Raw genomic sequence first — 25,970 nt, 5'->3', positions numbered from 1 at the left:
ATGGGAAATAAAACACTCTGCCTGAAGAGAAGAGTGCTTTTGATTTCCATTCTGCTTGATTCATTCTACCAGCCTTGTCTCCAAGCTAATCACAAATGCAAATGACAAATGTATGTCAGACTTCATTCAGATTTTTTTTTTTACATTGCATTTGGTTCAGGTGACACATGTCTACATTCTGCTTAAACGTGATGTGTTTTAAGGGGAGAGAGAGGGTGTTCAGTGTTCTTAGGGGAGAGAGAGGGAGACAGAAGGTAAAGTACATCACTTAAATGAATCAGCAGATTGTAGAAGGGGCTGGATAATTGACTCCAATCCATACAAAACTTATTCAGTGAGAGACTACATACTGGAGGCCTATGCCAGTGTACAGTATGTTGTGTGTGACACAGGCATAGAGGCCTCACCTGTAGCAGTGTTGATGATCCTTGGGGCAGCATCCTTAGCAGCACTGATTCTGTTGTTAGGAGGGTAGTCAGGCACTGGGTTCTCATAACATTTCTCTGGAACCTGTTGACTGACCTTAATAGGGTACCTATACAGAGGGAGTGAAATACAGGCAAACAAAGGGAGATACCTAGTCTGTTGTACAGCTGAATGCATCTTCCACATTTAACCCTCTGAACCAGAGAGGTGTGGGGGCTGCCATAATCAACATGCATGTCTTTGGCACCTGGGGAACAGTGGGTTAACTGCCTTGCTCAGGGGCAGAACGACAGATGTTTACCTTGTCAGATCGGGGATTCAATCCAGCAACCTTTAGATTACTGGCCCAATGCTCTAACCACTAGGCTACCAGCTGCCCCAGAGAGAGATGAGAGAAGGATGAGGGTGGATCACAGTAGCCAGAGAAGGCACATTGCTAGGAACCTGAGTGATTTTCATTTGGGGGACTTCCAGGCTAAATTTCACACACATAATGACATGACACAGCAGTGGTGTCCTCCTCACTCCACAACTCACCCTGACTGACTACAGTGCTGCTCGTCAATAGCGTCCACAGCACTCTCCACCGAGTTCAGCAGAGAATGGATCTGATTGGCTGATTCCTTCAACAGGAAGCGGGTAACAAATTGCTCCACGTTGGTCCCTCGTTCGTACACCTGGCAAGAGGAGAGATAGAGAGAGGCGTAGGGGGAGGAGATAGAGGATGAGAGAAGCCTTAGCACCCTTCTGCCCATCTGAACACACATCAGATAAGTCCCTCTCTGCATGTCTTTCACTGCCTCTGAAAGCTTCCTTGCTGCAGAGTGCTTTTAGAACATATTTTCCCCAAGGTTGAAGACAGGCACTTTCTCTAAGCTTAAGAGAAAAAACGAAATATAGGCAGTAGTCAGCTAGGATGCAGCCTTGGCCGTACTCATCTATAGTCAGTTTAATTTCACTGGATGAAATAGACAAAATTCTTCCTGCTTTGCCATTGTAAGGAAATGGTTTGTGCTGTCAAACAAGCTTTATGTTCTTTTGGATAAACTTAATTGTCAGCTCTTGTAAGCAGACACACAATAAGATTTCTAAGATAATTAATTATAAGGTTGATGGAACAAAGTGTTCTAATTATCACAGAAAACCGTAAACAGGCCAAGAAAATAGAAAGTGAATATCGAATTCCATTATCTCAGCCAATGCCAGCTGTAGGTTCAGAAACAATTTGCATACTGGTCTGATAAGAACAAATGAGATAATGTGCTGAGACTTTTCTGAGACTTTGTATTGGCATTTCTGGTGATTGCATACCAAAGAATGAACATTAATCCAAGTCTCATCATTGCTTGATAATATGAAATATAGCCTACTGTGTGACTAGAGCAGGGGTGTCAAAGTCAAATGGACGGAGGGCCAAATAAAAAATTTAGCTACAAGCCGAGGGCCGGACTGTTCGAATGTTCATTGAAAATTTTTTAAATGACGCATATAGTCTAGTGAACCTAATTGAACCTACTGAAAACCTAACAAATATATTCCAATATGATCAGATAAATAAAGCAATATTTTCTTATGGCTCTGTCAGTAATCTTTAATTTTCAACAGACACAAAAGACAAATTTCCTTTATATAAAAATCCCCATAACATGAACATTAAATGAAAGAAACCGGTATTCAAGGCACCATCAGTAGCCTATATTTTCTATTTTAGCAAAAGTGGGCTAAATTTACTTCAAAGAAAAAAACAATAATAGCAATTTTCTATCATCCACTCAACTGAAATATTTTTAAAATATAATTGGATTGAAATACAATAAAATAAAGTGCAAAAATCTATTAATCAAAAACAACACTTTGTTTAAGGAGAAGTAACATGCAGTGAAAACAAATATTAAACTTTAACTTTTAAACTTGAACTGAGTAAAAACTCTAAATATGTGATTGCACAGTAATGTTCACTTGTTTGAGGTTGAGGGTGATACTTGGTGGTGTCCCATCTTTTCCACAAGTTCATCAATGTTCGGGGTAAGGCTCTGAGCTGAGGAAATCCTCAGAATTGAGTGGAGGTGTTCAGCAGTAAGTCGACTTCTGTGTGATGTTTTGTTCAGGTTCATCAAAGAAAACAGTTGTTCACACAGGTATGTGCTGCCAAACATAGACAACGTTTGAGCAGCCTGGATGCGCAGCTGGGGCATTGTGTCGGGGAGGAAACGGGCGAACTCCGCAGCACCCACTGCCGCATATTTTGCCCTCAGTGCATCATTGCATTGGAGGTCAATCAACTCCATTTGGAGGTTTGGTGGTGAGCTTTCCACGTCAACAGCAAATGGGTTACCGAGCAGTTCCAACCTGCTTTTTTGTGCTTCAAAGTCAGCAAATCGGCGTCGAAAGTCAGCGGCAAGCATACCTATTTTATCAGCCAACTGTGCGCTCGGGAACGCACTGGTAGAGAGCTTCTCTTTCATGGTCTGGCAGCTGGGAAAGTGGCTCAAATTTTCTTTCCGCATCTGCGTCTCCCACAGAGTCAGTTTGGTTTTAAATGCCTTCACTGTACTGTACATATCAGAGATGACATGATCCCGACCCTGCAGCTGCAAGTTCATTGCATTCAGATGACTCGTAATGTCACACAGAAAAGCCATTTCACACAGAAACATTTCGTCTCGGAGTTGTGTTGTGTCTTTCCCTTTGCTGTCCAAGAACAGACAAATCTCCTCACGAAGCTCGAAACATCTTTGAAGCACCTTTCCCTGGCTTAGCCATCGCACCTCTGTGTGATAAGGCAAATCACCATGCTCCGTTTCTAACTCCGTCAGAAATGCCTTGAACTGGCGGTGATTCAAACCTTTGGCTCTGATAAAGTTAACTGTGCGCGTGATGATGCTCATTACATGCTCCATTTTCAAGGCTTTACCGCACAACGCTTCCTGGTGTATGATACAATGATAAGCTGTCAGCTCACCTGTCGCGTTTTCCTCTTGCATCTTTTCCCGTATCTTCGCCACCAGTCCGCTCCTGTGTCCACACATCGCAGGTGCTCCGTCGGTTGTCAAACCCACGAGTTTTTCCCAAGGCAGCTCCATCTCATTTACACATCTTGACACCTCTTCATACAAATCATGCCCCGTAGTTGTGCCATGCATAGGACGTAAAGCCAAAAACTCCTCTGTCACGCTTAGGCTGGAGTCCACTCCGCGGATGAAAATTGACAACTGGGCAATGTCAGAAATGTCGGTGCTCTCATCCACAGCCAAGGAATATGCAATGAAATCTTTTCCCTTTTTCACAAGCTGCTCTTTTAGATTGATGGACAACTGGTCTACTCTCTCGGCAATGGTGTTTCTGCTCAGACTCACATTTAAAAAGAGTTGCCTTTTTTCTGGGCAAACTTCGTCACAAACTTTAATCATGCAGTTTTTGATGAAATCCCCCTCCGTAAATGGCCGGGCTGATTTAGCGATCTCTTCTGCCAAAATAAAACTGGCCTTGACAGCAGCCTGGCCTTGTGATTTGGCTTTTTTGAACAGAGCCTGTCGAGATTTGAGGCCTCGTTTTAATTCCTCTGCCTTTTGTAGCCTTTGTTCCATGTCCATATTCTTGTTTTTGTCCGCGTGTTTCGTTTCATAATGTCGTCTCAGATTATACTCTTTCAGTACCGCCACACTTTCTCCACACAGAAGACACACAGGTTTTCCAGCTACCTCCGTGAACATATACTCCGACTCCCACCTTGTTTGAAACCCCCGGTTCTCAGTGTCCACCTTCCGTTTTGCCATTTTTGATGGGTATCTGAAAGTTAATTTTACTGTGATGCTGACGACTGCTGTGCCAATAAATATTGAAATGAAGCAGCCTACTGCTCGGTGCGTCACCGTTGCATTGTGGGAAATGTAGTATTGGTGCGTGTAAAAGATCTGCGGGCTGCCGGCTTGCTGCGGTCTGCGGGCCGGTTCTAATAATAAATCAAGATCATCCCAGGGGCCGTAAAAAACCTTCTCGCGGGCCGGATGTGGCCCGCGGGCCTTGACTCTGACATATGTGGACTAGAGGATCTACGAAGAGGCTGTCTGATACTTAAGAAGAGTTATAACTTTGTTGTCAAATTGCACACTATGGACATTGCTGAGCTGGTATAGTAAAGATGGAGACAGAATGGAATCTGGGGTTGGTGCCGTGGCCATGTTTAATCAGCATCAGATTTTTTTCTCTCGAGGTTGTAGAGTTCAGGTTATAGTGTGACAGCAGGAAGGAGGAGGTTTAAGAGTGTGATCATTCCTTCACCATCCTCTATCTCTGCCCCTGTCTCTGCCTCTGTCCAGTCTCTGACCCAGTCTCTGAACCAGTCTCTGCCTCTGACCCTGTCTCTGACACTGGCTCTGACCCTGTCTCAGGCTCTGACCCTGTCTCTGACCCTGTCCAGTCTCTGACCCAGTCTCTGAACCAGTCTCTGCCTCTGACCCTGTCTCTGACCCAGTCTCTGAACCAGTCTCTGCCTCTGACCCTGTCTCTGACCCAGTCTCTGCCCCTGTCTCTGCCTCTGTCCAGTCTCTGACCCAGTCTCTGACCCAGTCTCTGAACCAGTCTCTGAACCAGTCTCTGAACCAGTCTCTGCCTCTGACCCTGTCTCTGACCCTCGTTCTGGCTCTGACCCTGTCTCTGGCTCTGACCCTGTCTCTGGCCCTGTCTCTGACCCAGTCTCTGCCCCTGTCTCTGCATCTGTCCAGTCTCTGACCCAGTCTCTGAACCAGTCTCTGAACCAGTCTCTGAACCAGTCTCTGAACCAGTCTCTGCCTCTGACCCTGTCTCTGACCCTCGTTCTGGCTCTGACCCTGTCTCTGGCTCTGACCGTGCCTCTGACCCTGTCTCTGACCCTCGTTCTGGCTCTGACCCTGTCTCTGGCTCTGACCCTGTCTCTGACCCTGTCTCTGGCTCTGACCCTGTCTCTGGCTCTGACCCTGCCTCTGCAGAGAGGAGATGATGGATTATATAAAGGACTATACTGCAGTCTGCACCAAAGTAATACTGAGAGAATTAATATAGTAGACCATATAGCAATCAAGCATGGCAGTATTTTCATTAAAAAACATCAAAACAGTGATACAATGTTGTTTACAAGTACAGGGTGTAATTTAGGGACAGTATCAGCAAGAAATAATGGTTTATGCAATGGATTGAAAATATATTGCATGCACATTTATGTAGACACTGGTCATTGTGCTGGAGATAATGAAAACGAGGTTGAAAAGTGGTGTAATTTCCCTTTAAGATTGTTTGCACAAACAGAGACTATTTGATTGATCTTAGTATACAAATTAGCTTCAGATCATTTGACATTACGCCAGTCATGTTTCGTGTGCATATCTACACAAGTAGAGCAACATATGATACATGAAGCCTGTGGTTGGCCTTGTGTACTGCACTAATGGTCCGCCCGCCGAACAGTCCTCCAGGGGAGACAGACAGAGAGGTCTATTAGTAGTGTGATAGTAACACAAGTAGGGTGAATACTACAGTGTTGGCTCACAGGTCCATATTCTATTACGCTGAGGTCGCCAGGATTGGGTGTGTGCGCAGAGTGCAGCCCGTTAAAAGGATGTGGGTTCAAAGCCCTGCATCATTGACAAGTTACAGGATTCCCAGCTCCAGATGAGGGGATGAGGAAAATCACATGAATTTGTAAAACTGATTATCAAATGGCTGGCCCAGAGAAATAGCCACAACCTCGAAATGCATGTGAATAAAGCTCATTTCCCAAAATCTGTAATTCAATTCAGAGCCATCCATATTAAATGGAGACTGAATAAGGTGTGTCTTGTCTCAGATGTACCTGTAATATGAGTGACAATTCAGAGGTGGGAAAATCAGAAAAGGTGTTTTGTTAACTAATGGGCTTGTTAAATATCAAATATTAGTGTCCTGAGCAGCAGGTAGCACCTGACGCAAAGCCCTTTCAGCCACAGATCATATCACTGTAGGTCATTACCACAGGAGGTTGGTGGCACCTTAATTAGGGAGGATGGGCTCGTGGTAATGGCTGGAGCGGAATAAGTGGAATGGTATAAAAAACATCAGACACATGGTTTCCTTGTGTTTAACGCCATTCAATTTGCTCCGTTCCAGAAATTATTATGAGCCGTCCTCCCCTCAGCAGCCTCCACTGGTCATTACACAGGGAGAGAGGAAGCATTAATAGATAACATTAAGCCTGGCTGCTGTGGGCTGATTACAGAAGACGAGTGATAGAGGTCTAATTGCTGCTCTGTGTGTGTGAGCTGAAGGGCCTGATGATAAAGAAAACTATGATCTCTTCATTAACAGAGTCTACCTCCAAGGACAGACACACACAGGAAGGGTCTCAGACAGAGGCATTGTGTGATAAAGGCTTTCAGCAGTCAGTCAGAAAACGAGACATAATGAGGGTTGAATGCAGTGTGAGACAGAGAGATACCTGAATTGAGTTGAGTGATATCTGCCACTTCTATCCCTTTCAGAGTAGGCTCCTATAAGATTATGCAAAATCTAGACATACAGTAACCTCCTGGAAGTTATATTTTTATGACTTCTAAGATGATGGTGCCTGATGATTCCTTATTGATAATGTGTGAGCCTTAGCTTCCTCAAATACTTTACTCAAAGGCCCTGCTAAAGCAATTATACACAAGAGGGCGTGCTAAACTACTTTTTTAGCACGGATGTGCTGCGGTCATAGGTACAAAGCGGAGCCGACTACCGTAGATCAGCACAGCTGTGCTAAAATAGTTGTTTTGCACGCCCTCTTGTGTACAATTGCTTTTCTACAAGGGGTTACCAATTACATTAAAAACTTTATTTTGATAAATGTATTCATAGGCTACTATTTCATCCCTTAACAAAAATATAGGCCTAGTCCTGACACATCTATGGTTGCTAGCCAAGCCGGCTGGCCATTCATTCTATCGGTCAGGTTGCCATGCTGGCTGTCAACGCTCTTATCCTTTGTATGCCAGCTGGCCTACTAAGGCTAACAATCACATCATTCACCTTGAGGTGGCAGGTGGCCTAGTGGTTAGAGCATTGGGCCAGTAACCGAAAGGTTGCTAAATTGAATCCCTGAGCTGACAAGGTAAACATCTGTCATTCTGCCCCTGAACAAGGCAGTTAACCCACTGTTCTTAGGCCGTCATTGTAAATAAGAATTTATTCTTAACTGACTTGCCTAATAAAGGTTAAAAAAACTCTAAGACAGCAAACTAGCTGCATTTCATTTTGTTTGACCTGCTTTTTTATTCACATTTCTTTCTTTTAGTATATCCATAAAAATGATGCTGATTCATGCCTTCGACTGGCTGAGAAAATACGTCTGCCTCGTCCTGACACGTTCATTCTCAATAGGACAGTGGAGATCAAATTTCAATATTGAAACAATGCTGCGAACGTCGAGAGACAGACAGCAAAATTTGTACAAACCCCGTTGTTGCATAACATATGTTAGGCTAGAAGCAAGGATACATAATGTCTCTATGTGTCACGCCCTGGCCATAGAGAGGCTTTTATTCTCTATTTTGGTTAGGCCAGGGTGTGACTAAGGTGGGCATTCTAGTTTCTTTATTTCTATGTTTTCTATTTCTTTGTTTTTGGCCGAGTGTGGTTCCCAATCAGAGGCAGCTGTCTGTTCGCTTTCGTTTTTATTACTTTGTTCGAGTGTTTTTGATATTAAATAAAATCATGAACACTTACCACGCTGCGCTTTGGTACACTATTCCTTACGACGACGAGCGTTACACTATGCTTTTTTACAGTGGAGATGAAGTTAATGGATTGGCTGGCTGGGCTGATGGAACAGTGGATCCGCAGGGATCTCTCAGATGGAACGGAAAAAAGATGTCCATTTTTGCGACATAGGCTTACCCATGCTAAACAGGTTTTTTAGTATGGCTTAGAACGCATCTCAACCAATCACAAGGCAGTTAACCCACTGTTCCTAGGCTGTCATTGTAAATAAGAATGTGTTCTTAACTGACTTGCCTAGTTAAAAAGGTTAAATAAAAGTTAAAATTAAAAAAATGCTTGTTTAGACCAACCTGTTTTGAATTAAATATCATTTATGCATATCCAAATGGTGTTGCTAAGAAACATATTGACTGCCGTTGCTAGGATACTATTAATTGGTTCAAGTCAGCCAACAGCCACTTTAGAGTGTGTAGCTTTGAATGTTTATTTTTTAAAATAGATAAAAACATGAGTTATCTTGGCATATTTGTTTTCAAACAGATCACACCTTTGTTGGCAGGATTGCACTCCAGCTGGACAACAGAGACAGTGACACAGAGGAATGCTTTACTGTAGAATAGGCCCTGCGAAAGACTGAAAATTCTAAGCAAAAAAATCCACTTGAGCCTACTATAATGCCCATTTCCCGTCTATAAGGATAATGTTACACTGTCAATTCCATAAAAACCACAGTTCACATAGTTCACAAATATCAAATAATATTTCATGACAACCTGACGTCTGTTGTGTATGTACTTAATCATTGTAATACATCATTATCATACCCTGGAATTGACAGAGGTATGGTATATAGGAAGTTAGACAAACATGAAGTTTGACTTGTCAAACAAGTTTGACTTGTATTACCTCAACTGTACTACAAGAGACAGTTCACAGTGTTACACTGTCACTAGCACATTAGAGTGGCTGAAGAAAGGTTTGGGATTTTCTTTTTAAACTCATCCCTTACATGATGGAGTCTGAACAGTGACAGCCAGGTAAAGGCGCTGTGCTGCCTGCATCAGTAGAACTCCTTTGGGCCTGCTCCAGACCCAGTTAGACAGAGCGTCAGAGAAAATGAAAGAAAAGATTGAATCTCAATCGCATTAGTGAGGCTTGAAAGCAGTCAGAACATGAGGCAGTTTTTCAGTCATGGATACAGCCATTCAGAGGCTGCTATGTTGCAGAAACTTTACAAGACTGGGATTAGATCTACTGCTGGAGAGAATTAATGGAGGAGACGAGGAGCCTCCCCTCAAAGGAGCCAATGATTGAGCTGTATCTCTTCCTCTTGCTGTGACATGGTAAGGTTGGACCCAGTTGCAGAGAAGAGACCAGACGAGGAATCAGTGGTTAAGGATAAAGAGCCCAAACTGACACTCAAACTGCGATAGTCCAATGGATGAGTTCGGCAGTGTGCTGTGAGCATACTCCGCCCGGACGAGGAACTTGCTCCAGTTGCTGGCCTGGGTGGAGACGATACAGCGGAGGAACATCTTCAGCTCCTGGTTGGCCCGCTACGTTTTCCCATTCTGCTGTGGGTGGAATCCTGAGGAGTGACTCACCGAGGCCCCCAACAGGGAGCTGAAGGCTTTCCAATACCATGTGACGAAATGGGGCCCAAGATCCAAGACAATGTCCTGGGGAAGTCCGTGTAGTTGAAAGACATGGGTAATCATGAGATTAGCAGTCTCCTTCGCTGAGGGCAACTTGGGTAAGGTAATGAAATGGGCTGTCTTGGAGAACCGATCAACGACCACCAGGATATTGGTAAGCCCTTGGAATGGTGGTGATCCTGTGATAAAGTCTACGGAAAGGTGGGACCAAGGCCGGCTTGGGATGGCCAGAGGTTGGAGCAACCCAGCCGGTCGCTGTCTTGAGGACTTGCTTTGGGCACAGGTGGAACAGGCCACAACAAAGGATCCCACATCCTCAATCATGTTGGGCCACCAGAATTTCCGCCCAAGTATCTGATAGACCCCTGGATGCCCAGTTAAGTTAGAGGGGTGTCCCCATTGTAGTACTCGGGAACGGGCTGATCGCGGAACGTAAAGTCTGTTAGTGGGTCCACTGCCGGGGTCAGGTTCTCAGGTCTGGGCTTGTCGGACCGTGGACTCAATACTCCATATCAGAGGGGTCAGAAAGCGGAAGCTGGGGATGATGGGCTCGGATTCCCTCTCCTCGTTAGAGACATCGTGTTGGCGGGACATCTGCTATCTGATTCTTGGATCCCGGGTGATAGGCTAGTGTGAAATCGAACCTGTTAAAAAATAGAGCCCTAGCTTGTCGAGCGTTCAACCTCTTGGCTTCTTGAATGGAGACCAAGTTCTTATGGTCCGTCCAGATCACGAAAGGATGAGATGTCCCTTCCAACCAGTGTCTCCACCCCTCAAGAGCCCACTTAACTGCCACTCCCGGTTGCCTACATCATAGTTGTGTTCCGCTGGCGAGAACCATTTGGAGAGAAAGGCGCATGGGTGCAGTTTCTTGTCCTCCTCGTTCCGCTGTGAAAGGACCGCCCTTGCGCCGGTGTCCGAGGCGTTCACCTCTACCACAAAGGGATGAGTAGGATCAGGATGAACAAGGATGGGTACAGAGGTGAAACGTCCCTTGAGCTCCATGAATGCCCTGTCAGCCTCGGGAGTCCAGCAAAAATGGGTCTGGGACTTGCAGGGTTAGGACCCTGAGAGGCGCAGCCACCTCACCAAAGTTGCGTATAAAATGCCTGTAAAAATTGGCAAACCCAAGGAACCGCTGGACCTGCTTGAGTGAGGTGGGACGGGGCCAGTCGGTGACTGCCTCAACCTTTACGGAGCCTATTTGGATACCTGCGGTAGAGATAATGTGACCCAGGAAGGAAACTTGGAAAACGCTTGCCTCTTACTGAAGGCCTCCCGGAGGTTGAAGTATTCGGCAGGGAGAGTCTTGGTCTTCAATGGATGCAGGAGGACACGGTGAGGCTCTTGGTGGTGGTCTTAGATTTAGTCTGGCAGTCCTTACCCCAGCCTGGGAGGTGTTCCGTGGAACAGGAGAATAGTGGGTTATGTAGCACTAGCCAGGGGTACCCTAGGATAAGGGGGTTCTCGGGAGCAGTGATAAAAAGAAAACTAAGAGTCTGAGTGGTTCAGTAGAGGCAGCAGCCTTCATGCATGCGCCTGTCATGCACCTGTCGGCCCAGACATGTACGTCCCAGCTGCATGGGCTCCTCAATGCTGTGTTTGGGGGGCTTGGGGTCCTCAGGAAACTGTGATACTGGGGTGGTGTCAAAAAGGTGCTGTCTCACGCGTTCTCGGAGGCGGTTGTCGATCTTGATTTCCAGCGTTATCAGGGACTCAAGGTCCTCTCCCAGTTCCCAAGGGGCCAGTTCATCATTGATGGAGTTAGACAAGCCCTGGTGGAAAGCGGTGACCAGGGCCTCCGTATTCCACCCATTCTTGGCGGCGAGGCTGCGGAACTCAATGGCGAAGCCAGCCACAGGTCTGGCCCCTTGGCGGATGTTGAACAGTCGGCTGGCTGCTTCTCGTCCGCTGACTGGTTGGTCAAAGACTCATGACAGCTCGACAATGAAGGCTAATACGGAGCTGCAGGATAGTGGCTGCTGTTCCCACAACGCCGTTGCCCACACCAGGGCCTTGCCTGAAAGTAGAGAGATGATGTAGCGCGATCATGGCCCGATCAGTGTGGAACGAGGTGGACTGTAGCTCAAACACCAGAGAACACTAAGTGAGGAACCCCTTGAATCGTCCCAGGGGGCCGTCATACCGCTCGGGGGTTGAGATCTTGGGTTCCCGGTGCAGGTTCCCTGGAGGAACTGGAGGAACGCCTGTAGCACTGGGCGATGAGACTTGGACATTGGCTCCTCCTGGGTTGAGGTTGCACAGTGGTTCAACCCTACCTACATGTACAAATTACCTTGAATAACCTGTATCCCCCACACATTGACTCGGTACCGGTACCCCCTGTATATAGCCTCGTTATTGTGTTACTTTTTAACTTTAGTTTATTTGGTAAATATTTTCTTAACTCTTCTTGAACTGCGCTGTTGGTTAAGGGCTTGTAAGCAAGCATTTCAAGGTCTACACTTGTTGTATTCGGCGCATGTGATATTTGGGAGAGTTGTTCTTGCTGCCGCCCCAGCAGTGCTCCTTGGTGGGTTACACAATTCTTGATCTGGGTGATCTCTGCTGGGTCCATGTTTGGGCAGAAGCTTGCTGTGACATGGTAAGGTTGGACCCATGTGCAGAGAAGAGACCAGACGAGGAATCAGTGGTTAAGGATGAATATCATACTTTACTTAGAAACGGTAGCTACACAGTACACTTGAAAAAAGTATTGAAAACTCAGTCAGGAATCAAGCGGACGCGCACACAGTAAACAATTCAAGCTTCTGCAAAGAACAACAGAAAACACACCTCTTTTAACAGGGAAATCATAAAGACTAAATTGGACAGACCTGAGTGTCGTTAATGTCTCTAGGACGGTCTCTGCCACACTCTGGTGACAGGTGGAAGCATGACAGAGGTAACTGGATTCTGATGAATACACACAATCAGTACAGAACTGCTCAAGCATGACTTAAATACATCAATATCCACCTGTCAGTCAAGCCACAGTAAAAACAGTGAAAGCAGTAGTAGTAAAAGTAGTGGTTAAAAACAGAAGAGAGACAGGAAATGGGAGTTGTGCAGTTATCTCTGTGTGAAGTTGACACATAGTGTAGCAGAAATGTCTAAACGGGATCCTTGGGATGTCCCACCTCTGACGTCACCCCGTTAAAGTTGACATTTAAAATGGTTACGGTAAGGGTTAATGTTAGGGTTAGGTAAGAGTTATGGTTAGGGTAAGGGTAGGGGTTACTGTTAGAGTTAGGGTTTAGGGTAGAGACGTTCCAAGGATCCCAGATAGCGCTAGCCATAGTTTTGCAGGTGCAGAGTGATCTCCAGCAGGGTGTACCTAAAGCTGTTGAGGTGACCGTATTACCGCCAAACCGGCGGTCACAGTCATGAAGGCAGTCAAATTACAAATTACCGTTTAGTCACGGTTATTGAGCTTATTACGCAGCTCTGATGCTGCTGCTGGTTATTAGTAACTTACCAAACTTGCTAACTGCCTGGTACTAAACACTCTAGTGTCCAACTAATCACTCTGACATCAATGCAAATGTATTCGAAAATCTAATCAAACACTTCATGAGAGCCCATGTCTCATTTTGCGCAGCATTTCTAAAGGCTGTGCAATTGCGGGGGAAAACAGAGTGATGGCCGCTAATAAAAAGAGGAGGATCCCATAAGCTTTCTATAGGCTAGGCCTACTATATTTATGTATCAACTTCCTAATAGTAAGAACATTGCTTATATTTACAACAGGAGTATAGCCTACCTGGCTGGCATGAAAATAAACCATAGGGAAAAGTGTCCTCCTTTCGCTATTTAAGTGCATAGATGACATGTATTTTTTCCCGCTGCCCCTGTTTCAATACAGGTGCATGATAATGGTTCATTTTAAATCATAACAAATGTCACACATATATTATTTAGTAAATGTAAAGACAAGATTAAATCAAGAATAGTCTGATGGGTGACAATATTAGCCTATCACTTATTAGACTTATTAGACTCCTGAACAGGTAATCAAATGGCTACCCGGACTATTTGCATTGTGTGCCCCCCCCTACCCCTCTTATTACGCTGCTGCTACTCTCTGTTTATCATATGTGCATAGTCACTTTAACTATACATTCATGTACATACTACCTCAATTGGGCCGACCAACCAGTGCTCCCGCACATTGGCTAACCGGGCTATCTGCATTGTGTCCCACCACCCACAACCCGCCAACCCCTCTATTACGCTACTGCTACTCTCTGTTCATCATATATGCATAGTCACTTTAACCATATCTACATGTATATACTACCTCAATCAGCCTGACTAACCGGTGTCTGTATGTAGCCTTGCTACTTTTATAGCCTCGCTACTGTATATAGCCTGTCTTTTTACTGTTGTTTTATTTCTTTACTTACCTATTGTTCACCTAACACCTTTTTTGCACTATTGGTTAGAGCCTGTAAGTAAGCATTTCACTGTAAGGTCTACACCTGTTGTATTTGGCGCACGTGACAAATAAACTTTGATTCGATTTTTATATCTTATCACTTGTGAATGATGCCGAGCATAAGAAACAATGCATTTTTTTGTGACTTGTTAGCCTAGCCCATAGGCCTATATGTTTTAATAAGTTTTGTATCACAGCTAAAGTGGCCAAATAACTTCCTAAAATTAATCACATTAATCCACTTTAAAAGGGGTGTAGAGCCTAACTGGCATATATAAACAGTGTGTGAGTTTCAAGTTCGGGAATGAGAATTTTCACCATAAAAATGCACCTTTATAATAAAAGCTATGGAACATTCGAGCTTATAGCCTACTACCATGTGCGCGTTGCTGCACTTATAATGTGAAGAAATGACCTAATAAATTATCAACATTTTAAGCTAAAGGTTCTGATCTGTTGCGTCAGCCACATTGAATAAAAAATGTTTTTTTGATGCCAGTAGTTGCATTAATTTGGGATCTATCACATCACACAACTGTCCCAGACCGGAATATTTATTTCTCGCACAGAATAGAATAGGTCAGCTTTTGTACTATGGGGGATAGTAGATTGACATACTGTAGGCTAGTGCTTTTAGTGTTCGTTAGGCCTACTCATCTTGTTGGCTGATGAAAAGTAAATGTGGACAGTTCATCCAATATCTTCAATATGCACCTCGAAATTGGATAAGGACATGCGCAGTTGCGTCCCTGATCTGTCTGTCTTAACTTGTAGCCTGTGAGAAAGACCCAATCACATGACTTAGAGCCATGTGTGAGTGAGACACACTTCGGATTGCGCAGCACACTCAGGGAGAAGGGCACAAAGCAGCACTCCGGACCACAAAAGGCATGGATTTTTTAGGATGCATATCGGCCACAATGGGGATGCCGCCTTGAACTTCAAGGCATTATCAAGTGCTTGTCAAATTGTGAATGAGAGACTGACGAAGTGTGTACAGCCTAAGCAAAAAAACAAAACAGAATTCATACCTTTCAAGCGACTGTTTTCAAATCATCATTAGAGTTTCATCATGCAACCTTACACTGTATTAAAAATCTAAACATATAGCACAACGTTTGTCGAACAACTAAAGTTACATTAATAACTCTAAATGAAGCATAGGAGTACCTATTTTTTTGTTAACTGCTCAACACAGAATAGCCGCATGTGCACACTCCCTAATATCGATTGGAGAAAATATTTATTTCTGCTTTGTTCAATTATATTCTTCATACTATAAAATAATATAAAATAATGCCATGGAATTATAAGCCAATCTTGTCTGCAAAATTAACTAGTGTCGCCCACAGCCATTTGGCATATCCACATCAGTATCTAACATAAGGACAACTCAGAGTATGCTTTTCTTTTCTTCTGAAATAGACTAAATTTTCTTCAAATCATGCTTCTTTAGACCTGTCTAAAATAAATTATGAATTTATTGGGAAGGTGTAGGCTATATTACATGGATTTATTAGACTTTTTAAAGAGGCTTGTAGGCTGTGTTGGAAGCCAGGAGATGATACATTTGTTTATGTTAATTAACGGTCAATTACCGTGAGAATGACAGTTATTTGTTTGACAATCACCGGCTGACGAAATTCCGAGACCGCCACAGCCCTAGGTGTACCTCTCTCCCAGTGGACACCTCTCTCCACACCATCAGGTCAGCAGGAAGGTAACGACAAACAATGCCCCCAAATACCACCAAATGAGTCCCGTCTAGCACCTAATTATAATCGCTGCTCACCTCCATTTTCCAGGCAATTTTAATGAGGAAGGGTGATTTGGAGAAGGCCTGGGATTCTGAAATGATGATAAGGCTTTTGTTTGGACGGTGGAGAAGGCTGGACAATAAATACTTTTCAACGGGGGCTTTTTTCTATCGTCTTTGATTAAGACATGATGCAGCACGGCAGTATCTCTGGATCCCTGTGCCTACTGTACTCCCTGCTACAGAGGAAGGGTTACTGAGGAGTCATACTGTAAATTGTCTAAATGCTTCTCATTGCTCTAGCTCTTCTGTCCCGCCGCTCAGTGATTTAATTTAATGATGCAGAAGGACTGCATTCAGTAAAACCACTGAACTGACAACCTGCCTCTTCAAAAGGGAGTAACGAGACAATATTATATGATTGCATGAAAGGAGGTCTCCACTGCAGTGCGGTAAGAAAAGAAAGAAAGTCCATAGCCAAACTCCTCCGAAAGTCTGTTTCAATTCACATGGCGCTTATATTCCAGACAGGGATCACTTCTGGGATATAACTGCCCACATTTCAGACAACTGACTACGAGTCTGCAGCACGGCAAACACGCTCCTGGAGCATCACTGAAGACAAAATGGGTGGAGAGAGAGAGGGAGGCTGTGGAGTTTGTCTCGCCGACTGGCGCCTGGAGCCACACAGAAAACCCCCAGAGAGGTTTAATGTAGAACAGGAGGCTCCCAGTCTTAACGAAAGAGCACATTATTAGCCAGGGATGGGCCGGCCAACGTAGTGCTGCTGCTCCACCACATATATTCTCATCCTCCACACCCCAGACCCTGCTGCTGCCCAAACCATATCTCTCTCCCACACTCTCCCATGCTACCTACATCTCTCTGCTTCACACTCCCAACCTCCCTACACCCCTCACCCCCACTCTCCCAACCTCCCTATACCCCTCACCTTCACTCTCCCAACCCCCCTGTCTTCCAGCCTCCCTACGTCCCTCAATCCCACTCTCCCATCCTCCCTACACACCTCTACCCCTCTCTTCCTTCCTTCCCACACCCTCTACCTCTCTCCTATCCTTCCTACACCCCTCTACCCTATTTTCCATTCCATGTTGATACTTCAAGACAAGCTACTACAGCACTCTCTTAATGGATAAGGGAGACTCAAACTCAAAATAACGTGAGAACAACAAGTTATGAAGAGACAGAGAGAGAATCCTTGAAAGCCTGACCTATTTCAAACTGATAAGATGTAATTAAAAACAGTGCTTGACTTGGGCAGGAGTTGACCGGAGCCAAGTACCAGCACCTCAAATGTTCTACTGTTTGAGTTCCTGTTCCTCTTATTGAATATTAGTTCTAAAGTATTGTGGCACTCCTGCACCTAAATGTAAACAGTACCCGCACCCAAAATGAGTACCGACACCTATTTCAGTCCAAGTCAAGCACTGATTATAAACACACAAAGTGACAGGCAGAAGCATGTCATATTCTCTCACTTCCCTCCTCTCTCTGGTGAAGAAAAGAGTTGAGACAAGAGCAAAGATTCTTCTAATCTCAACATTCAATTCACTGGTACCATTCATCAGGCACTAACAATTCAGTCATCATTATGTTGGGCTGTAATTGGACTGAATGAAAGTTAAAGATATTATCGGGGGAAAAATCTGATCATAAGTCAGTTTGAAAAGCAGTTGGATTGGCTGGCTGGTCTAGTACCTGATGGGCATTGCTGATACTGCATTGATGCGTATGTATGAAAATTAGAATCAAGTAGATTCAAACAAAACATGATAGCTTCTAGGGTGTCATGTGTTAGCAGCACCACATCCCAACCACAACACAACCACAACAGAAGGTGAAGAGTAAGATGAAAACAAAGCAAATCAACCTTCCAGATAGATGGGGCGATGCAGTCTCTAGAGGTCCCTGACCTCAATGAATTATAGATTACAGGATTCAATCTTTTTTAGTTTCTATTCCCAAAAGTAAATAGGGTCTCTCTCTCGGGTAGGGGGATATGATAGAAACTGTTGCTGCAGTGAGAGAGAGAGAGGAGATAGAAAAACTGTGGTGCCCCTAACCAAATACATTTTGGCCCAGAGGTTTATGGCTAGGCTGGAGAGGGAATTCAAACAGAATTCTTTATTAAGGTTGCTGGTGTGATTCTGTGTTGTCGTGTAGGGTTTTATTTTTACATTAACACTGGATACACTATATCAATAAGGTCAAAAAACATATGCAGGACTGAAGAAAGCTAAGTTATAAAACCTGACCTCTGCATCCAACTTTAAAGCGAACTCTACTTGAAATCGGCACATAACTAATGAATGCTGTGCAGCTGTTGCTAAATTTGGTGTGACACACTGTATTAAGGTTTGTAAATAGAACATACTATACAGTGAACTTGATAAATGATAAATAAATCAAACTTTGTCATTGATTTCCTGTGTCCTATCTTCCCATGCTCTGTGATCAGACAGAACAAGATGGATGACTACATGCATCTTTAGGAAAGGTAGAACGTTCTCCATTTGGCTTTCATCAATTCTGTCAGAGAAGTTAGGAGAAGGAGAAATTATATAAAGATGGCAAATTGAGACACATACATCTGAGACACATACAGTGTGTCTGATCCATATCCATGTTCAGCCACGTTGCCGAGAAACATAGAATATTACAGTTCTTCTGGTCCCATTGATAGGATAGTCTCGAGCGATTGTACGTACTCCAATAGAACGGAGTGCAGAGGCGGCTTATTTGCTTGCCAACATTGTCTCATCAGGATGCCAGCACGTTTGCCTCTCTTGCGCCGTCACTTCCTCTTCGATTCCCAGGGATTAGGGCCTGGTACAGAGTAAGCAGAACGTCCAGAGCTGTCAACTCATTGAAGTAGAAATTGTGATCCAAATCGAGGTTAATGATAGCTGTTCTGATGTCCAGAAGCTGTTTTCGGTCATAGGAAACAATGGCAGAGACATTATGTACAAAAAAGTTAAGACCAGCGTAAAACAAAAACGCAAAAGAGCAGAAATGGTCAGGAGCCTGTAAAACGGCTGCTATCCACTGCAGCGCAGTCTGACCAGCATGAAATTCATATTGACTGTTGCCACTGACTACTACAGTATAGAAGCTATGTTTGGTTCTAATAAACCTGGCATCATATCTAAAGGTGCTTTAGACTGCCATCGTACCATCACACCTTAAACAAATCTGTTTCTACAGACCTTATGGATACATTCCACTCCATTTGGATCAAAATATGGTCATCTATACCCAGATTCAGAAGTAAACCAATTAGCAACGATTGAATTTGAATATACATTCAGCATCTGATATGACGTTGAGCTCTTGGCATGGAGAATTACATGAAACCATATCTAGTGTTCCTGTATCATCAGCGAACAACACATGAATGATTCTGCAAGGAAAACGTTGAGGGTCTGAGAGTGCCATCAAACATGCACTGTAATGTACAGTACATCTCGCTGGTTTTTCAATACATTGCCTAGACCGGGCGGCAGCCTCGGGTAAGGCGAGGGATGGAGGGGTGTGGTGTGCAATCACTAATGTTAAGGAAGTCTCAAATTTTTGCTCGCGTGAGTTAGAATACCTCATGATAAGCTGCAGACCACACTATAGTATTTACCAAGAGAGTTTTCAAAGGCTGATATGGCGGACTGAAGATGGCGGTGCAGAATGCCTCATAAATGCCTATTGAAAAAGTTTAGAAATACATGTCCCCAAAACAGACCAAATAATAGTACTTTTACGCTGATCTGCTCACTGGTGGGCAACAACATCTAAACTGGATAATAACTCACAACAACTTGTAAGGCTAGATAATTTAATTGACAAACACTACCAATGCAGTCAAAATAAAAACATGGCGGAGACTCTTCTACTGACACAAATGACCTACTTTCACCACCCTGTACGATAAGCGTGGAAACCAAACTGTTAAAATCTATAAATTATAAATTAGCCGACCTTGAGTTAGTCCGTAAAGATATACAAGAGACGAAGGCGAACCTTGAAATGAGTGATGAGAAAGCTGCGACACTGGAAAAATAAACTAAAAACCTGAAGGGGACAGTCAATGTCATCGAAGCTGACGCTAATGAACTTAAAAGAGAGAACAAGTTGTTAAGAGAATCCCTACTGATATACAGACTAGATCAATACGCAAAAATCTGGTGCTTACCTGAATGAAAGAGGATGAAGGTGAAGATCCAGAGAGTGTGGTGAAAGAATTCATGGTTAAAGTGCTGCAGATCCCAGGCGACACTGTCGACCAAATTAAACTTGAACGCTTACATTGTTTTGGACAGAGAGGACAGCGATAAGAGTGCCCAATTGTTGCCAAATTTGCATCCTTTAAAGATAAAATAATGGTTAAAAGCCTGGAGAAAAGACTCGCTGGTTTTAAAATAGGCACGAGCCATTCTCAAAGGAAATCGTAGAAAGACGCAAAGTACTGTATCCACTTTTCAAAAACATTAGACTAAAAGGGAGACGTGTAGCTCTTGAAGTCGACAAGCTATACATTGATAACCAACTGTTCCGAGACACCAAGACTATTCCATGGCTATTCTAGACAAAATCCAACACTATTAATGATAGAGATTGTAATAAATCAAAAAATAATAAAGAATCAAAAAATACACTATATTATTGAAGTTAGGAAATGTTATAAAATAATTGGTATTCTATTTTCTATGTATAGTATTTATAAATTGATAAAAGATAGGACAATTCATGAAATAATAAATCCCCAATCACAAGGAACTGGAACACAAAAGTACCCAAAGCTCGAAATTAGGCAGGAATCAACAAGCTACAAATAAAAACACGACATAAAATGCACAGTATCTGGGTATGTATGGGTGTATATGTGAGGGGAGTGCCTGTGTGTTTTGTGTGATTGAGTTAAGTGAGTGAGTAAGGAAAATGGTTGCAAAAGCCAGAGACCGTGTGTGTCTGCGAGTAGGACTTAGTAGGACAGAGTGTGAGTCTTAACTTTTGTGCAGATATGGGATTTACATTTTAAAATATAATTTTTCCTATCATGATGGAACGGTGCCAACCCTATATCCTAGACACCCACCTGAGCGACCCACCCACTAAGGAGGAGTCCTTATCTGTTTTATAGGTATTCTGCAAGTAGCCTACGCAGCCATGACAGAAAGGTGAATGTGGTGTAGGTCGATCTATGGGTGGAAGGGGAGAGAGGGGCAGAGGTGTTAGTTTGGGAATGGTGGCGTGAGCGAGTGTATGAATCTTTGAAGTTTTTGGCTAGGAAGTTCAAGCTGCTTGATAAGGACTCCATGAAAGTGCTTTCAATGCCATTTTGACTATGCTAGTACTTCCTGGTTTGGGGGCTTATCTAAACGTATGAAGGGGAAGCTCCAGATAGCCCAGAATAAGTTGATCAGGGTAGTATTGAAGGTGAGTCCACGTAGTCACATAGGTAGGAGCTGCTTTCAGGAACTAAACTGGCTGCCTGTTGAGGCTAGGGTGTCCCAGATTAGCCTCTTTGGGCTGCAGGGGCAGTATTGAGTAGCCTGGATAAAAGGTGCCCATTTCAAACGGCCTCGTACTCAATTCTTGCTCGTACAATATGCATATTATTATTACTATTGGATAGAAAACACTCTCTAGTTTCTAAAACCGTTTGAATTATATCTGTGAGTAAAACAGAACTCATTTTGCAGCAAACTTCCTGACAGGAAGTGGAAAATCTGAAATCGAGGCTCTGTTCTAGGGCCTGCCTATAAATGTGCTTGATATTTATTAGTATACATGCACTTCATACATTTACATTTACATTTAAGTCATTTAGCAGACGCTCTTATCCAGAGCGACTTACAAATTGACATACGCCTTCCACTAGATGTCAACAGGCAGTGAGAGAAGAAATGGAGTGTATAACATGATCTGAGGTCGAATAAAAGCTCTTGGCATGACGTGACCCCAATTTCCTGTTTTCTGGAACGCGCGAGAAGGGACCTGGTATTGCCTTCTGTAAAGCTGTCGTTATAGACGACTAATATCTCCGGCTTTGATTTTATTTGATAAATGTGACAATATCATCGTAAAGTATGTTTTTTCAATATAGTTTTATTAGATTATTGAAATTTTTTCGGGACGTTAGGCGTGTTGCTTTGTCTGCGTTTGTTCACGAAGGAGAGCTTCGCTCCACTTTGCTAGCTTTCCGTGCTAATTGACTGGAGAAGAGGACATTCTAAAACCAAACAACGATTGTTCCCGACAAAGGACCCCTTGTACAACATTCTGATGGAAGATCATCAAAAGTAGGACCCATTTTATGATGCTATTTCATATATCTGTCGAACATGTGAACTAGTAGTTTGCGCCCAGATTTTGGGCACTCTCACGCTATAACTAAGCTGGATGTCGTAATGAAGTTATTTTTAGAATTCTAACACGGCGATTGCATTAAGAACTAGTGTATCTATCATTTCCTATACAACATGTATTTTTTAGTAACGTTTATGAATAGTTATTTGGTCAGAATAGTTGAGTGTCATAAAAATATGCGCACATTCTGGGAAAAAGATGCTACGTTAGCACAATGTATTACCACTGATTTCAGCTCTAAATATGCACATTTTCGAACAAAACATAAGTGTATGTATAACCTGATGTTATAGGACTGTCATCTGATGAAGCTTATCAAGGTTAGTCAAAAATTATATATCTTTTGCTGGTTTGTTACGATCGCTAACTTTTGCTGCTGGTAAATGGCTTGTGTTTCTGGCTATTGTGGTAAGCTAATATAATGCTATATTGTGTTTTCGCTGTAAAACACTTAAGAAATCGGAATAATTGGCTGGATTCACAAGATCCTTGTCTTTCATTTGCTGTACACCATGTATTTTTCAGAAATGTTTTATGATGAGTATTTAGGTATTTCACGTTGGTGTCTGTAATTATTCTGGCTGCTTCGGTGCTATTTGTGACGGTAGCTGTGATGGTGGCTGCAATGTAAAACTGATTTATACCTCAAATATGCACATTTTTCGAACAAAACATAGATTTATTGTATAACATGTTATAAGACTGTCATCTGATGAAGTTGTTTCTTGGTTAGTTTGGTTGGTTCTTGGTTAGTTAGGTTGGTTTTGTGCATGCTACCTGTGCTGTGAAAAATGTCTGCCCTTTTTTGTATTTGGTGGTGAGCTAACATAAATATACGTGGTATTTTCGCTGTAAAACATTTAAAAAATCGGACATGTTGGCTGGATTCACAAGGTGTTTATCTTTCATTTGCTGTATTGGACTTGTTAATGTGTGAAAGTTAAATATTTCAAAAAAATATCTTTTGAATTTCGCGCCCTGCACTTGAAGTGGCTGTTGTCATATTGTGCCCGGCTTCGGGCTTGCAGCCCAAAGAAGTTAAACTAGGTTTGGTTTACAGGAGTATTTATGGTCCTGCGCCCACATATCTAAGTGATTACTTTCCTCGTGTTAGGGATGCACACAATCACAGCACCAGATCAGGTGTTGCTGATGTGTGCTTACACAGGTTCAGGAGTACTGGGAAAGGTACTTTCTTGTATACTGGAGCCTCAGAATGGAATGAGTTGCCTCTGCCTATAAAAACAACGTCCTCTCTGGACAGCTTTAAAAATAAAGTAAAAATATGTTTGATGTCCTCTGTGCCCATATGAATAACCCCTATGATGTAACTGGAATTATGAGATAGATGTTCTTCTTCTCTGTTTTTGTTTTATTATTTCACTGCCATACTGTGTTCGATCTTGTCTAGCCATCTTGTCTCAAGAGGACCACAATGGAAATAAGTCCCAGACTTTTTTGTGTGTTATCCTTGATGATTTTATTCATGTGCATGTATGGCTTTTAAGTTTTATGTGTGTTTGTTTTTTAAAATGGCCAAATTAACAAACTAAACTAAACTAAACTAAATCCCACGTCTGCTGACAAAAATGTAGAATTCCTACTGCCAGCCCTATTCAAATGAATGGATATATGGAGGCTTAAATATCCTGACCTAGAGAGATATAAATGGCGGAGGCTCAATCAAGCTAGTCATATTTACTACTTACTTATGTAATTGGGGAGAGGGGTGTAGGTCGATCTAACAAAACATAGAAAAACAACATAGAATGCCCACCCCAACTCACGCCCTGACCAAACTAAAATAAAGACATAAAAAAGGAACTATAGTCAGAACGTGACAACAGGAAAGACAAAGTTGCATGGAAAAATGACTGGGGAGGGGCAAAATATATTTCTCCCATGGGCAAAGAAACTCTAAAGGGGTGATGATATTAATTAACAATCATTTTAATCCCAATGTGCAAACTGTTCAAACAGATCCACAAGGAAAGTGGGCCCTTTTAAATATGCTACTGGATCATAAACCGATTTGGCTCATTAATCTATATGGTCCAAATAATGATGATCCACTCTTCTTTGAAAATATATATATAATAATTTATCGAGCTTACAGGCAATACATGTCTCAATTATTATGGTGGTAGATTAAAATACGGTTTTAAATACCTCAATGGACCGTAAAGGAAATCACACTACAAACGATCGCCCTCATGCACTTAAGGAAATTACGAATATTATGGACATATTCAAATTAGTGGATATATGGAGGCTTAAATAACCTGACCTAATGAGATATACATGGTGGAAGCTCAATCAAGCTAGATGTCTTGACTACTTTCTTATGTAATTTTCGCTGCACCAAAAGTTAAAAGAGTGTTGATAGGGGACAGAATGTGGTCGGATCATCCAATAATTGGTAAACACTTACAGAATTTCAGCGAGGACATTGGACATTTTATCGAAGCCTACTGGATGAAAACTTGTTTTAACCAAGACAGAAGAATTTACAACTGACCTATATAACATAGGTACAACCTTATTTTATGGGACACATTTAAAATGTGCCTTTAGAGGCCATGCAATTCAATATTGATCTTTTAAACAAAGAGAGTTAAAGAAATAGGGAGCTCCCGAGTGGCACAGCGGTCTAAGGCACTGCCGTGCTAGGGGCATCACTACAAACCCTGGTTGAATCCCAGGCTGTATCACCACTGGCCGTGATTGGGAGTCCCTTAGAGCAGCGCACAGTTGGCCTGTTGTGGCGGGCTGGGAGCCTGCAGGCTGACCCCGGTCGTCAGTTGAACGGTGTTTCCTACGACATATTGGTGCGGCTGGCTTCCGGATTAAGCGGGCAGGTATTAAGAAGCACGGTTTGGTAGGTCATGTTTTGGAGGACGTATGACTCGAGCCAGATGGAATATGGGGAAAAATGCACCAAATATTTTTTTTTATTATCTTCACCATAGAAATGCTACCAAAAATAATTTGCAAAAACTTGTTACAAATGACGGAGTCATCCAAGAAAGAAGAAGCAAAGTACTTTAAGCATATGTTTTCATTTCAGTCTACTCCATCTCCACTAATTGAAGTTAATTGTCAGGATTTTTTTGAAATATTAACAGCTATACAGAAAGAGTAATGTGAAGGAACTTCTAGATGAAATTAAAGCCTATGTGAAACCAGGTGTGGTAATCATAGCTGACTTTGAAAAAGCCTTTGATAAAGAACGACTGGAATTTATATATGCCTGGACTATTTTAACTTTGGAGAATTTCTTATACAATGGGTTAGTTATGTATAGTAACCGCATGTGTAAAATAGTAAATAATGGCTACTTCTCAGAAAGTATTAAATTGTCAAGAGGAGTAAAACAAGATTGTCCACTATCGGCATATCTATTTATAATGGCCATCAAAATGTTAGCTATTAAAATCAGATCCAACAATAATATCAAGGAGCTAGAAATCCAGGGCTTAAAAATAAAGGAGTCGTTGTGCGCTGATGATTCATGTCTCCTTTAAAATCTGTAATTTGGATCCCTGCACAGCCTCATAGAGGATCTAGATCATTTTTCGAACCTCTCTGAATTAAAACCGAATTA

General features: G+C 42.8%; 2 protein-coding genes across 3 annotated transcripts in view; both read right to left on the bottom strand.

The window, feature by feature from the left end:
• LOC129862497 (N-terminal EF-hand calcium-binding protein 2-like) overlaps positions 1-25,970 on the bottom strand; it is a 169,651-nt gene that overhangs the window by 40,943 nt on the left and 102,738 nt on the right. For both annotated transcript variants that reach the window (XM_055934230.1, XM_055934231.1), the window contains exons 6-7: positions 964-1,103; positions 408-535 (exon numbers count right to left, since the gene is read on the bottom strand). In XM_055934230.1, the coding sequence (XP_055790205.1) occupies positions 408-535; positions 964-1,103 (268 nt within the window). The remainder of the gene's footprint in view (positions 1-407; positions 536-963; positions 1,104-25,970) is intronic.
• LOC129862496 (general transcription factor II-I repeat domain-containing protein 2-like) lies at positions 2,332-7,079 on the bottom strand. The gene has a single exon (XM_055934229.1). It carries the CDS (start codon positions 4,200-4,202, stop codon positions 2,382-2,384), a length of 1,821 nt encoding a protein of 606 aa, XP_055790204.1. The 5' UTR covers positions 4,203-7,079; the 3' UTR covers positions 2,332-2,381.

Source organism: Salvelinus fontinalis, chromosome 9 (genome assembly GCF_029448725.1).
Source record: "Salvelinus fontinalis isolate EN_2023a chromosome 9, ASM2944872v1, whole genome shotgun sequence".
Taxonomy (NCBI): Eukaryota; Metazoa; Chordata; class Actinopteri; order Salmoniformes; family Salmonidae; genus Salvelinus; species Salvelinus fontinalis.
This window is presented reverse-complemented; position numbering and strand designations above follow the sequence as displayed.